Below are 15,914 nucleotides of genomic sequence, written 5' to 3' on the forward strand. Positions count from 1 at the left end.
ATCAATTTGGTGACCCTTATCTCCCACCAACATCAATTGATCAAATAAACCTAACGATACAGGACCAATAAACTTCCTTCCCTGTCTTTCTCTGCAACTCTATCAGCTTGCATGCCTACCTCAAAAACTTTGACAAAGCATTAAGGAAAAAAAAAATGTGCCAGAAAAAATAATTGCATAAGTCACATTTATCTTTTTAAAGTTCCTCAGTTGTTAGCATACTATGGATAGTAAATACAGAGGATTCTTATGGTAACTCCCTTCCAGAGTCAATTTTTACCTTGTTCCTCCCTACCAGATTTTTTTCCACATATTCACTACCCTCTCATACAGCCATGTGCATCAGGGGAAACCAACCAAATCCTCAGGCCTTGCAAGGGAGAGGCCTGGTTGGCTAAGATTAATTCCGTTGGCCTTTACCAGTGACTAGTTTAGGAAAGGGACTGAATATAAACCATTCCATTAGGAAAGGGACTAAAGGTAAAATTTGCTGAAGCTTTCTAGAAAAGTCCTTTCTCACTTTAAAACTTAGAGTCATGTAAAGCCAGCACCTCCATCTTTTTCCCTCCTCACCCTGCTAAATAGGAACCCCAAATATAATTATTTTATATATTTTAAACTAGACAATGAAAAGTATTTTACTACTTTTTTCAAATAGAGATCAGATGATAAAAAGCCAACAAAAGCTCTAAACTAGTGAACAGCCAACATTTACTAGGTAAGAACAACAAAAAGGCCTTCTTCCCTTTGAACTGTAAAAGAGAGCTCTAGCCGGGCAATGGTGGCTCACGCCTGTAATACTAGCTACTCAGGAGGCAGAGACCAGGAGGATCATGGTTTGAAGCCAGCAGGGGTAAACAGCTTTCTATTTTCCCTATCTCAAAAAAACCCATCACAAAAAAGGCTGGTGGAGTGGCTCAAGGTATAAAGCCTCTGTACTGCCAAAATAATAACAGTAATAATAAACTTTGCTAATAGGTATTACTGATTAAGTCATTCCTCCAGTCCATTTTACTCTGGTTAGTCTGGAGATGGAGTCCAGAGAATTATTTGCCCAGGCTGGCCTCAAACCCAGATCCTCTGGATCTCAGCCTCCCAAGTAGCTAGGATTACAGGTGTAAGCCACCAGCACCCAGCACAATGTTATTTTTAAAAGTGAACATTTTTCCTATCCTAATCTAACACCTTAAAAGTTTGAAGATCTTTTGAGTGTCACTTTTTAAACATTTTATTATGGAAATTTAGCTAGGAGCAAATGTAATCCTAGCTACTTGGGAGACCAAGATTTGGCAAATGAGGTTCCAGGATAACCCGGGCAAATAGTTCTCTGAGACTTCATCTCCAAAATAACCAGAGCAAAATGGGCTGGAGTTGTGGCTCAAGCAGTAGAGTACCTACTTTGCAAGCACAAGACCCCAAGTCCCACTATATCTATATAGGAAGAGACTTTTTCAGTACATAGTATATGACAAAGCTCTTTATTTCTACTGTAATTAGAAACCCAATGGGTGAACAAAAAGCAGTTTCTCCTTTAATGATTAAAGGATTTGTTCCTGTCAGGAATAAAGTGTCAGGAGCCAGTGCTGGTGGCTCACGCCTATAATCCGAGCTATTCATGAGGCAGATATCAGGAGGATCATGGCTCGAAGCCAGTCCCAGGCAAACAGTTCAAGAGACCCTATCTCAAAAACATCCAACACAAAAAAGGGCTGGTGGAGTGGCTCAATCAGTCAGAGCACCTGCCTAGCAAGCATGAGGCCCTGAGTTCAAACCCCAGTGCCACCAAAAAAGAAAAAAGAATGAAGTGCTAGTACCATGGTTCATGTCTGAAACTTTTTTTAGTGTATATTAATTGTACAAAGAGGTTTCATCATGGTATTTCACACACATATATATATATTGTACTTTGATCAGATTAAACCCCTCTATTGCTCTTCCCCCACCTCCTCCATCCCCACATACTTTTTTCACAAGTTTCAGTGAAACTTCTGCCATCTTCATACATAGATACAATGTATTTCAATATTTACCCCCCTCTTTCTCTCTTCCTCAATCAGTCCCACAATTACAATCATTGTATGTGTATATGGACATATACGTATGTATATATACATATATATATATATATATATTTTAAGTCTAGAATCTTCATATGAGAGAAAACATGCAATCTTTGCCCTTCTGAACCTGTTTTTGTTCTTTTGAGACACAGCCTTGCTATGTAGTACAGGCTGGCCTGGGACTTGGGATATAGACCAGGATGGTCTTGAACTTGAGATTCTCCTGCCACAGCCTCCCAAGTGCTAGGTTGAACTCAGAGCCTCATACTTGATATGCAGGCATTCTACCATTTGAGCCACACCACCAGCTCATTTTTTTCAGAATGCTATTATTTAACAACATTTACTGTAAATTTTTATAACGATACTGAAAATATTTACATCTGAGTAAAATTCACAGTCCACCAAAGTGTCCTAGCCAATGGTCAACTTGATGGGAAAAAAGTGCTTTTAGGAATAGTTTTAGAGCTAGGGGCATGGCTCAAGCAGTAGAGCATCTACCTAACAAGTACAAGGCCCTGAGTTCAAATCCCAGTACCACCAAAAGTGGGGGGGAACTAGATGTGTGGTTCAAGTCATACAGCAGCACTTGCCTAGCAAGCTCAAAGTCCTGAGTTCAAACCCCAGTATGATCAAAATTTAAAATAAATGTTTACATAAAATGTAAGTCAACATTTCTGAAAAAAGTTATGAGAAAAGAATTTGAAATTAATTCAATTTCAGAGCTTGCATAATCTTATCTATTTTAAATTAAAATAAACAGTAAAGCTAATGAAAATTCAACCCAAAGCTAATAAAGACAAAATTTTAAGATGTTAATTTGACTTTTTACAGTAGTGAAATTTGAACTCAGGGCCTCACACTTGCTAAGGCACTCTACCACTTGAGCCACTCCACTAATACATATTATAGATGTAAAACTCTTACCTGTACTGTAACATAAAACTTACTAAAATTATACATTTTGTAGGAAAATGAAACCTTCAAGTTACTTCTCCAGTATACCTTGGATTTTCAGGCTTTCATAAATTTGCAGTTCATTTTCACACAGAAATACCAACGTTAACTAGAGATTCCAAACAATTAAATATCAGCTGTTGGTAATCTATCAATTCATAGGTTATACAACTTAATCTTACACCTCTGATTGTTCCTCTCTCCAAAAGTTTGCTAAATTCAAGCAAACAAGTGAGAGTCATACAATACAAATATACAAACATTATCAGAAATCATGAAATATATACAAACTCAAGCGACATTTGCATTAAAATGAGGGTTGTTAAAAAAGCTTGCTCCTGCCTGGGACTCTCCTAAGCTTCCTTGAATAAATCTACTCCTCTTAAATTCCACTGTTATTTGAACCGCATGTGGCATGCCTGGGCAAATTTGATGACTTGGATTTAGTTTTAGAAGACAGGCTTACTGCCAAGTCTGCTGTGTCTATTCCCCTGACCCACCAGGACACTTTTAGACGCCTTCCTTTATTTATGTTACGGCTGTGAGCATACTACCACTTACTATCAAATGAGGCTCAACCTACTCAGGTTTCCTATCTCTTAGGAGTAATGTAATTCCCTTCACTATATACGGTTTTCTCAACCCCACCCCTATTTAAAACAAAATATTACCATACCGAATCAATCTACTTCTCAACTAGCAATGAGAAGGAAATCAGTAATATAATTCATTATCTTCACTTAAAAGGCTTCAGTATTTATGACAGAAGAAAAATGAATAGTACAATTTCTCACCAAAAATGTCCTTATGATTATATTTCACTGAAAAAATTAAGTAAAGTAAAGCACAGCTTGAACTATGCCTTCATAAAAATATATACAATTTTAAGGAAAATGTATGGTTGTTGCAGAAAGGCAAGTCATAAGTTGTTTTTACAACTTATCCTAAATTAATACCTTAAATGCCCTTAAATGATTAAGACACAAGCTTACTGGATCATCACAACTTCTTGGCCATTCACATAATACCCAAGTTTAAACTTTCATATCATCTAATAAAAGAACTACAATGTAACCTCTACTTTTCTGAACTATTAAATCCAGAAAATATGCCAAAATAGCTCTTCTATATTGACAAGTGGGAAAACCTTAAAAAGCACAGGAATAGTAAAGCTCTTAACAATGATGAACATTTTAATAACTACAACACTGACAATTTTTTCTCATACTTACTAAAATGCATTTATTCACTAATCTCCATCATAAACCGTTTCTAATACGCTCAGGAGCATCCTTCAACCCCTATCACAAAAAGTGTCAAAGAAACAATATCAAACTATTCTTCCAAGTGAAACTGAAATTATCACCAACTCTATCTCCTAATACATATTCTCATTGCATCCAAGTTTACAGAAAAAGCTGGCCTATGGTATGAAAACACGGATTAGCTGCAATAAAATCCTCCTCTACAATACCTAATGGGCCTCACAAACACATTAAATTTCTACAGGAAGCCATACAAACAACTTCCCTTTTTTCATCCTAATTTAAATATCTGATTATACCTGCATGGTTTGCAAATCAACTACCTTTCAAACCCTACTGAGTCAGTAATAACTTCATTCAAAAAAGGAGAAAAACTTGTTCCTTCCTATTATTGCTTATACTCTCTCTTCAACAAAATTAGAGATAAGGGCAAAACAGTTTCTACCGGGTATTGAGGGGGTGGGGGAGGAGAGGGAGGGGGTGGGGGCAGGGGGGGAGAAATGACCCAAGCCTTGTATCCACATATGAATAATAAAACAATAAAAAAAGGAGAAAAACATAATAGCAAATGACCTTCAGTACTTATACTTGGCAAAATATAAGCAGTAATACTAAAAAGAATGAAAACCAAAATTAAAAGGATAAGATAAAAAATGTCTAAGACCAAATATTCCAACTCGGAAGATTTTAAATTACTAGATCGATAACCTGCTCCTGCTTCCTCAATGATGTTTAGGAACAGGAGAAAATTAAAAAGAGCCTATCAGTTGTGTATATGTGTGTTTAAAGAAATGTTTTAAGTACCACTACTTAAAGAGAACCACTAAACTAGGACAGTACTAAGAGCTTTAAATACATTATTCCATTTACACAAGATAAAACATAAACCTTAAAAAAAAAAAAAAAGAGCTGGGCATGTAGCATATATCTACAAACCCAGCACTCAGGCAGGCAGGAGGATATGGAATAGGCTAGCCTGGGTTACACAGTGAGACTATCTCAAAAATAAATACTAAAAAGTTAGAAGGTAAATTATCTAAGAAATAGTAAATTTCTTATTACAACAAACACATAACTCAGATCTCCAAGTATTAGATAAAGTAAAATCACTGTAAACTGTAGTCTAAGACAATAATTTAGGAAAACTTCGTACTGACATATGAAAAGCTTCTGTTTCATTGTCTGACAAGCTTGTGACCAGTGGCTCATGCCTGTAATCCTAGCTAACTTGGCAGACTGAGAGGTCAGATGGGGCAAATAGTTCAAGAGACCCCCATCTCCAAAATAACCAGAACAGAGCGCTGATGGCCCATGCCAGTAATCCTAGCTACTCAGGATGCAGAGACCAGGAGGATTGTGGTTCAAAGCCAATCTGGGCAAATAGTTTTCGGGACCCTATCTCGAAAAAATCCATCACAAAAAAGGACTGGCAGAGCAGCTCAAGGTGTAGGCCTTGAGTTCAAACCACAGTACCATAAAAAAAATAATAAATTTACCAGAGCAAAATGGACTGGAGGTGTGGCTCAAGTGGCAGAGTACCTGCTTTGCAAGCACAAAACCCTGAGTTCAAACCCAAATTCCACTGGTGGAGGCTCAAGTGGTAGAGTGCCTGCCTAGCAAGTGTGAGGTCCTGAGTTCAAATTGCAGCACCGCCAGAAGAGGGAAAAAAAAAGACCCTGACAGTCAAACCCCAATTCTGCTCCCCACCCAAAAAAACTGACAAGATTATACAAATCTTACAATAAAGTGTATTTCTTACAAAAATACATATTGTATGTAAGATATTTCTCCTCTTAGAAAATAGCAGTAGATAAAATAAATACACAGTATAGTACAAATTCCTCCCAGTGATTCCAATTTCTGCATAGAAAATATTTAGTAAAGAAGCTTTGAACTTGCAAAGTAACAATTATTAGAACGTCAAACTCAATTAGAGGGATACAATCAGTATGCTAAAATAGAATACAAGAAGCTGCCCTTAGCATGTTTAGTCATTTAAAATTATTCAGTCAGTGACACTGCTCTTCACTCTTTATTAGACTCATATGGCAGTGTATTGTATTAAATAAAAATTTAATTTTATTTAAATCAAAATGTAAAATTCTCAACAAATGTGTTTTTAAAATATCACTTTGCAAGTTGCCAGGTTATAAACAATGGAGCTGCACTATAATAGGATAAGCTGCATTTTAATATATAATAAGCTGAGGCATAAGAGATTTGAATTACAACTACTTACTTTTTGAATTTTACAAATGAAATCGACCCTCATGTAAATAAGTTGATTCAGCTACAGTACAGATTGTTTATAAATTGCCATTTCAATTGCATGTTATGCATATCCAGATACGTTATACATATCTACATATACATGTTTATACAATAGATATTAAAAAAAAAAAAAAAGAAGCTGCCCTTAGGGCTGGCAGAGGGACCAAAGTGGTAGAGCGCTTAGCACAAGGCCCTGAGTTAAACCTCCTGTACCACCAAAAAAAAAAAAAAAAAAAAAATGTCAGGCACAGGTGGCTCATGACTGTAATCCTACCTACTTGGGTGGCTGAGCTCAAGGCCAGTCCTATCAAATAGTTTGCAAGATCCCACCTCCAAAATAACCAGTGCAAAATGGACTGGAGGCATGGTTCAAGGGGTAGAGCAACTACTTTGTAAGTGTGAAACCGAGTTCAAACCAACCCCAGACTCACAAAAAAAAAAAAAAAGTAGCAACTTCTTTAATGTAATGGTAAGTAATAGAATACATTAAACACTTTTCAATTTTCTATTTACTGAGGTATATCATCAATTTGAAGCTAGATACTAAGAAAAAGAAAACAAAATAGTTTGATTTGTTTTTAAGTAAAAAAAAAAAAAAGAGAGAGATAGCACTAGGCACTAGCAAACAAAGAAACCAACCTAGACTTAAGGTCTTAAATTTTCTTCAATGAAAAAAAATCTCAAACACCTCACAAGCAGTAATATTAAAAAGTCACAAATCTATTCAATTTTATCAACTGTACCTTAAATTATCTAATGTGTACTGTAGCAAGCTTACTGAGAACACAACTAAATTCACCCCCTAGGCTTGTCCTCAATCTCCATTTCCTCCTCTCACCAAATATTTTTCAAAAATCTTTTCTCTGTGTGGAAATTTGTATGTGCTATAAAAACTCTCAAACCTACTGGCAGGGCAAAATTACCAAGATCTGCTATCTTATGGAACTAATTAATAAGTTAAAGAAATGAAACAACTCAACTTCCTCTACCATAAAAAAAAAAAGTGAGTATTGACTCAAAACTTAAATAGCAATTACTCATTAATTCAACAAAAATATCAGGTGCCTACTATGTAAAAGCACTGTGCTAACTACTAATAACACAACTACAAACAACATGCAGTACTGTCCCTGCTCTCAAGGAACTTCCATTCTGGACAGTACCTAAACACACGTATATAATCCAGAACTGATTTGAATTCTACCAATTTTATTCTCATGGCCTACCTGACTGCATGTATCTTCCTAAAGCATTCAATTGATCCACTTGAGTCCCTTCAAACTACATACTGCTTATTAAATTATTATGCTTATTAAAATGAAAACTTATTTTGTGAACAAATAATTCTGAAAACTTAGCTTTGAATATGTAACACATTTTTCTCAACAGAATTTAAAAAGTAGCTGTTAGATGTTCATAGCAGCATTATTCAAAATAGCCAAAAGGTGGAAGCAAGCCAAATGTTAATCAGTGGATGAAGAGATAAACTGGTATGTTTATGTATATGTGAGCATGTAAGAATTCAATGTAATATTACCAGTCACAAAAAAAAATAAATAAAGTATTGCTACAAATTGCATGAACTGTGAAAACATTATGCTAAGTTAAGAGTCAAAGACAAAAGGTCACATTTATATAAAAAATCCAGAATAAGGAAATCCATAGGAACCGATACCAGATTTTTGGTTGCCAAGGTCTGAGAAGGAAAAGGGAGAAATGGGAAGCAACAGTTTAATGTGAACAGGGTTTTCTTTCCTTATTGTTCTGCAAAAAAGTAGCAAAGCTTTACTGAAATAAAAGGAAAGACTAGGCACAACAAAAGAAAAAGTTGTGGGCCCTGGCCAGATGGCACAGAAGCCAGGTACAGGGTTTTCTGTTGGGGTGATGAAAAGTTTTGGAACTAGATAGAAGTGGTGGTTGCACAACCCTGTGATTTTGAATGGCACTAAACTGTTCACTTTAAGATGGTTTATTTATTCATATGTATTTTACAGGTTTTTTTTTGGCGGTAGTAGGGTTTGAGCTCAGGGTACACCTTGAGCCCCTCCACCACCCCTTTTTTTTTTTTTTTTTTTTTTTGATATAGGGTCTCAAAGAACTATTTGTCCAAGCTGGCTTCAAATGGCAATCCTCCTGATCTCTGCCTCCTGAGTAGCTATGATTACAGGCGTGAGTCACCAGCGCCTGACATATTTTTTGGGTTCTGTTTTTTTTTTTTCAGTATTTTGAACTCGGGTCCTCACACTTGCTAGGCAGGCACTCTACCACTTGAGCCACTCTACCAGCCACCTGTCTCACAGTAATTTTTTTAAAGCCTAAAAACAAAAAATACTACCTGCCAGAATATTTTAAAGTGGACTTTTGTTGCAAATAAATCTGCTCATTGTTACAAAACTTTGGGAATTTCAGGACTGGAGAGTGGCTCAAGTGGTAGAACACCTCCCTAGCAAGGGTGAGGCCCTAAACTCAAACCCCAGTGCTGCCAAAACAAAACAAAACACCACTGGGGTGAAATTCAAATATAAATCAAATTACAAACTTCAATTCCTTCTAGACCCTTCTTAAATAACAAAATGTTGTTTTCCCATGTGTCAAAATGTTTTGTTTTGTTTTGTTTTTGCGGTTTTGGGGTTTGAACTCTGGGTCTCATGATTGCTAGGCAGGTGCTCCACCACTTGGGCCACTCCTCCAGCCCTCAAAATGATTTTTTAAGAAGCTACTCTCATGGCTTTTAAATGTTATTCAATATTATGAATGTACATACAATTCCTACTGATATGATGACACTCTTTCAATATTTATGTTTGGTTAACACCTTTCTTGATCATATATTTAGTACATAATGTGCTCTAACAAAGTCTGTGCCCAAGAAAAGTTTGCCAAATATCAACTGTTTATATTCTTGGTAATAAAAGCACTCATTAAAACAAGTTATTTTTATTTTGTTCAGTCCCAGTAATCTAAGTACAACTGAATCCCACCCCCTCCACAAATAGTATTTTTCCTGTTTCTTCCTCTGTTATAAAATGCATCACAATTCAGTCTGCCTCCTAGCAATTATTTGGCCTACGGGTCTCCTCCAAAGCCCTTGAGAATATTCTGTCCTTTAAGCATCAACATAACAATACAAAGTATCTAGTAGTACCTTCAACATAATAGGTGCTCAAATGTTAGTGGAACTGAAAATATATATAACTTTTATAAATTATTTATTACGTTGACAAAGACATCTAATACATAAAAACTGAGTAAAACAAGTACTGTACTACCCAGAGAATCCTTATGCCTCCATGCTCACATTAAGTTTTCAATGCAACTCTAGAGAACAATCCATTGAACATCAATATGAACATGAAGTAATTCACCTAATCCCGGAAGGAATAAATTGGATTACCCGTACCCATCTCCTTTTTGAGGTTTGCCTGCATATTGTAATAGGGAAAGTGAACTTAATGAACCACAGTATTCCAAACCAGGTCACAGGAGAGCTGAAAGTCCCCAGTCGTCTTTTCCTGATTGGTCTGATCTGCAAGCATAATGGTGCCCAGCTTTCCCAGTTTTTTCCTTTAAAAATTTTAAAAATTTCCTTTAAAAATTTTCCTTTAAAAATATCTTCTGAGGAGAGATTTTCTTAAAAACTAACTTCCACATTTTCGAGGAGAATTACAAAAAGAGTTCTCATTTTGTAAGAAAAATAAATAAATCCTAAACACTTTGCTCGAGCAAGGAAACTCAGTTTTCAGAAAAGTCCCGTTATAGTTACACTTCAAATTAAGCGTGGGCCATAACGTGTGCAACTGAAAGTTAACTGGAAAGCGTTAATCCCCCAGCAAAGTAGATTTAAGCAAACATGGATACGAATTTCAAAGGGTTCCTACACTTCAACAATGCGCATCTTTTATATAAAGAATTTTTTTAAACACCTAAAACAGATGAAGAACCAAGTGCGCTTACACTTCACTGGAACATTTTCTCGGCACCACGCTGGCAAAGCAGGGACAACCAGACGCCACTTGGGCTGGGGCCCCGACTCTCAGCCTCCAAACCCCGGGCGTCCACCGGCCTCCGGCGTCCCGGAGTAGAGCTCCCCACTAGTTTGCTTGCAGCCAAGCCTGAAGCCACTTATCACGTCGCAGGACCCACGCGCTTCCTCACGTAATGAAATCCGCCTTCACTCCCCACACGCGCACAAACCGAGTTATCGCTCCCCAGACAATCAGGGACCAGGGAAAGGGCGAGCTCGCGCGAACGAGAGGAAACACTCCCCCGTCCCGCCCGGTCCGGCACCCACCTGCAGGCCGCGAGCCCGGGGGCGGCGGCGCCGGCGCCCCGTCCTCGCCAAAGACGAGTTTGAAGTCGAGCTCGTCGTGGGCGCCACAGTTTGCAGTAGTCATCGGCGTGGCCCGGGGTGCTGAGGCTCCTCCTCAGGCGGCCGCGGCGGCGGCGGCGGCGGCGGCGGCGGCGGCGGCGGCAGCTCCTCAGCGCCGCTTCATGCCGGGCCGCGCCGGCCAGGAGGTCGCTGCTCCACGGCAAACTTTCCGGGCGGGGCCCGTGACGCCAAGCGTTCCGTTCCGAACTAGAAAGCTGGCCGTGGGCCCAAACGCACCAGGAGCCGCCACTGCCGCCAGTCGCGGGTGCCTAAGCCACCAGGGTCGCCTTAGCCAAAGTTCCCCGCCCCCCAACAGTGGCCGCTGCCGGCGCGCTCTCGCGCCGTGCCGCGCTCCAAGCCCCGCCCCCTCCCGCGCGCCCAGCTGGCGGAGCTGACCATAGGCTACTAGCGCTGGGGACGAGCCTAAGGGCCCCGCCCCCCTGCCGGCCTATCGCGTGATTCCCTTTCCGCGAGGAGGAAGTCATGTGAGTACAGAGCGTCGATGAGCCCCGCTACTTCTCGGGAATTGTAGTTGAGCCTGTATTCGCTGAGTGATTCCTAAACTAGACGTGGGTAGAGCCGATAGCATTAATTGGATTGGCGAACCCACCACAGGCAAATTGGAGACTCTTTTCCTTATTGGGCAGAGCTCACGGCGAGGACCCGACACTGGAGCCCTAGGGGTTATGGGTTCGGTGTGGCTGGGTCTAGGAAATGGATCAAGGCCCGATCAGGGTTGCCTGGACATCACTCACACCCGGATCTCTCCACAGCAACCTCAGTGCTGGAGTATCGAGAGGGCCAGGGACAGGACCGAGCCTCTGATGGGACGGGGATGGGTTGTGGGCGGGGCAGATGGAAACGGGTATTAGGCGAGGAGTCGCGAGTTAGAGTTCGTGATAGTTGCAGACCCACTACTGTAGGGCAAGACCTCCACCTCGGTGTCGGCGGCATTGTCTGCTGCGAGAAGTTTAGCAGATTGAGCGCGGAAGCCCCTTGTGTGCTCCCGCCACTCACAGCTCCTGTGACCTCTGCATCCGGATGTACAACCGTGAAAGCGGGAGGTGTAGTGCCACCCAAAACCTCTGGCAGCCAGTAAGTAGGAAGTGACTCTGCCTCAAGAACCATTTTTTTGCCTTGGCCCCTCCCGAACGGGCCCGTCTTCCCCTGAGAAGACCTAAGATGCCACCTCTTGGGGTCTAGAGACTAGCTTGTTTACTTAAGGCTCTCAGGGAACTGAGAGAGGCAGCAGTGACCTCCTCCCCCAGCTCCATGTCCCAGGTACAGGGCCCACAGGTATAGTATCCTTAGATGAACGTTGCTGGAGGAACCCAAAGCTCAGTCTCAGAGGCCAGGGTGCATGTGAGAAGCCTCAAATTCCACCTCACCGGCCCACACAACTCACAAAAGCTCCTGGGGAGAAGGGGGCAACAGGGAGATCCTTGCAAGTCTGTTTTTCAGTGATTCTTGAGCTACCAGGGAGAACTAGGGTGAGCCTCTGGTCAAGAGAGCAAGGAATGTTCTAAGCATGTGAGACATTCATCTTAACTGGTTCATTCCTGCCCTGTGCTTTGTGTACAGGTAGGAGAGAGAGGAACAGCAAATCTGTAATTACTGTGCAGAGATAAGAGTTGTGCTAGGAGTTCTGAGTAGTTCCAACCCCCTCTCCCTACACACACACACACACACACACACACACACACAAGCTATGGGGCCTCAGAGATAAGAGTTGTGCTAGGAGTTCTGAGTAGTTCCAACCCCCTCTCCCTACACACACACACACACACACACACAAGCTATGGGGCCTCCAAAGGGTGAGTAGGAATTGAAAAGACAGGCAAGAGGTGACGAAGGTTTGTTCCAAGCAGAGAACACCTTTACACACACACACACACACACACACACACAAGCTATGGGGCCTCCAGAGGGTGAGTAGGAATTGAAAAGACAGGCAAGAGGTGAGGAAGGTTTGTTCCAAGTAGAGAACACCTTTCCAAAGACTTGGAGACCCGAGGGCAGTTGGAAACTCTAGGAGGATTTAGAGCAGGGGACTTAAATGGTCAAAATTCTAAATGAAACACTGGATTGGAGAGGGATATGATGTTCAGTGGGCCTGAAAGATGATAGCTTGTCCCCCACCTCCACCAGGATAATATTCATCAAGGAAAGTGTTGGCATTATGTGGGTAGAAAATCCTTCCCAATAAGTTGTCAAGAACCTTGAAGGCCTGAGTATGAAACTTGGAGCCCAAATATCAGTCAAGTTCTGCAGCCCTCTGCCTAGGTTTCTGGCCCAACTATTTTTACCACATATGTAACAGGATTCTTGTGTAGGTAAGGTCCCAAACCTTGGCTAGCTCACCTCTCCATTCCCATAAAACTTAAAATAACCTCAGCATATGTTCCCCTCTTCACCCTTATATACATACCTCCCAGATTGTCTTCCAGATTGAAAAATAGGAACTTTTTCTAGACCCTCCTTCCCTCTAGACATGACCTCACCTGAACCAAGGGCTCGGCCAATCAGGCCATAAAGAGGCAGGAGGGAGACCCTGGCCTGTCAACCCTGCACTAAAAAAGGACCACAAAGAAGCTGTAGATGGCTTAAAAAATTCACGCATTTATTAAATGCTCACTGAGCACCTGGAGAACACTTAGAAGGGGTCACATCATGGGCAGGGTTTCTGGTCTGGGGTAAATTGAAAACTTAACATGAATTGAAATGGACTGGGGCAAGGGTGGGCACCAACCACAGAAAGCAAGTCTTTGTAAGAGAGGCAGCAAGCAATGGTTGCCCTATCTGCCCCACTACCACCAATAAGCATGTGCTTTCTACCCCCTTCCCCAGCTACAGCCAAGACTTTCTACCATGAGCTTTTCTTCAGGATACTTCCAAAGTTCCTGCAGGTCATCCACCCCCACAAAAAACCTTATGAAACAGAGGCCTGGGTCTGGTGCAGTAGATAGAATCCTGGGGTGGACAGAGACTGAGGGGCAGGAGGGGTCTCTGTATGCACCCTCTCCCTCTGTGTGAATAACAGTTCTGAAAATCAGGGAAAGCAATTTCTTTCATAAGCTGCCACAGGCCTGGCCATGAGGCCCCATGCTGAAGGCTTTCAAGTTCTTCAGAGCCATCGAATGGTGCAGCTTAGTCCAGACCAGCCCCTTGTTTTACCCTAGGGAAATGGGAGCTGTGGAAGAAACAGTTTAGAAAAGTTCTTACTTGATATGTCACGCACCCCCACACACACCTCAAGTTCTTCCTTTAGTTTTCTATGCCTAAACTCTACCCCCATGCTAACACTGGCCCTAAAGAACACAAGGACTAACCTAAACCAGCTCCCAATCTGAAAGAGGATTAGACCAGCCAGTTATAACTTGAGAGTTAGTTGCTGTAGTCAGCACAAGGTGCTGAGAAGGCCAGTACTTTGTCTTTTCAGGCTGGGCTGAGGAATTTGGACTTGGTCCAGAGGGCAGTCTCAGAGAAGCAGGGCAGACTCCCGAACAGCATCTGGGAGATCCTTAGGCTGTGAGAGTGCAGTTGTAAAAGATTCCTCCTCATCTCTGCATAAATACAGTCTTCTTACTATGCCTTTGGAAGCCCTGCCACCCTCTCCAACCTCTCATGATCATATCAAAGCCATTTGTCCCCAAAATGTGATGAGCTAAGGAGAAGGCCTCAATCAAGGTGGCAGAAATGGGTGGATAAACATTGTGGCTACTGGTCCAGGAAGGGGTTTAGGAATCTTTTTTCTTAAGTGGGGTGGCGGTGGTACTGGGGTTTGAACTCAAGGCCTCATGCTTGCTAGGCAGGAACTTGAGCCACTCTGTCAGCAGCTTTGGGACTCTTAAGTGACCTAGTTTATAGCTGATATGGTAAGAATGGTGATAGAATGGAGGTGTGGTTCAAGCGGTAGAGTGCCTACTTTGCAAGTACAAAGCCCTAAATTCAAACCCCAGTCTTACCAAAAAAACAAACAAACAAAAAATTATAATTTAGCCAGGCGCCAGTGGTTCACATCTATAATCCTAGCAGCTATTCAAGAAGCAGAGATCAGGAAGATCATGATTCAAAGCCAGCCCAGGCAAATAGTTTGGAAGACCCTATCTGGAAAAAACACATCTTAAAAAAAAAAAACCTAAAAAAGGCTGGTGGAGTGGCTCAAGGTATAGACCCCGAGTTCAAACCTCAGTACCGCATTGAAAAAAAAAGAATGGTGGTGGAGTTTTCAGGCCTGACTGGGTCTCTCAGTCAGACCAAGGCCTTGGACAGGTCACTTTGAGATCAGGACAGATAACACCATTGAGGTGTACTGAGTTCATTTGAACATGTTCAACCAGGATCTTTGTCAGACATCCTCAGTCAGGGGACACACACTAACCAGCTCCTCCTCACCTAGTTCCCCTGTGAATGAGCCTCTCCCCAGTGCCCTGAAAGCCCCAACACTCCAACCTGTATCTTAACCCTTGCCTGTCTTTCCCATAGCCCAGAAATGAACCTGAGGGCTGGCAGAGTGGATCAGGTGGTAGAGCATCTGCCTAGCATGTGTAAGGCCCCAGTACTAAAAAAAAAAAAAAAGAAAAGAAAAAAAAGAAGAAATGAACCTGACCCTGCCAGGGAAGAGGCTTCCCCAGGAAAACCACGTTGGTAGAAAAGGCCTAAAATCAACACTCTGTCCCACTGGGGAGGTGGATCTCAACATTTGGCCCTTGGTCCCCCCTGAGTCCTTACCCTATCATAGCTAGGGGATCCTCTGGGGTCTTTGTCTGCCCAGTTCCAACTGAGGTATAAAGTAAGCTGATGAGGAGAGTAAGACAGTTTTTAGTTTTAAAAAATAAAAGTTGGGGGTGGGGGAAGAGAAAAAAAAGAAAGAAATTGTGCCTAAACCTTGGTGGCTGAGACTAGACCAAGACTGTCTTCTTCCTGGGTGGGGCCCCTTCTCTGATAACATAGGAAGCTAGTTGGGGCAGCCTTAGCATGGAGTAATGCCCC

At 41.5% G+C, this 15,914-nt stretch overlaps 2 protein-coding genes across 9 annotated transcripts in view; both read right to left on the reverse strand.

Moving 5' to 3' along the window:
* Nfatc3 (nuclear factor of activated T cells 3) overlaps positions 1–11,258 on the reverse strand; it is a 95,890-nt gene extending 84,632 nt beyond the window's left edge. For 2 of the 4 annotated variants that reach the window (XM_020171142.2, XM_020171143.2), the window contains exon 1: positions 10,845–11,256. In XM_020171142.2, the coding sequence (XP_020026731.2) occupies positions 10,845–10,947 (103 nt within the window). In that variant the 5' untranslated portion in view covers positions 10,948–11,256. Of the gene's footprint in view, positions 1–10,844 lie in introns of all 4 variants that reach the window. The other 2 variants (XM_074055783.1, XM_074055782.1) reach the window with 1 other exon arrangement.
* A 2,269-nt stretch (positions 11,259–13,527) lies between these two features.
* Positions 13,528–15,914, reverse strand: part of Dus2 (dihydrouridine synthase 2) — a 46,525-nt gene continuing 44,138 nt past the window's right edge. For 4 of the 5 annotated variants that reach the window (XM_074055787.1, XM_074055790.1, XM_074055788.1 and 1 more), the window contains 2 exons: positions 15,654–15,719; positions 13,528–14,112 (listed from right to left, as the gene is read on the reverse strand). In XM_074055787.1, the coding sequence (XP_073911888.1) occupies positions 14,070–14,112; positions 15,654–15,719 (109 nt within the window). In that variant the 3' untranslated portion in view covers positions 13,528–14,069. The remainder of the gene's footprint in view (positions 14,113–15,653; positions 15,720–15,914) is intronic. The other variant, XM_020171139.2, reaches the window with a different exon arrangement.

This window comes from Castor canadensis, chromosome 15 (assembly GCF_047511655.1).
Source record: "Castor canadensis chromosome 15, mCasCan1.hap1v2, whole genome shotgun sequence".
In the NCBI taxonomy this organism is placed as follows: Eukaryota; Metazoa; Chordata; class Mammalia; order Rodentia; family Castoridae; genus Castor; species Castor canadensis.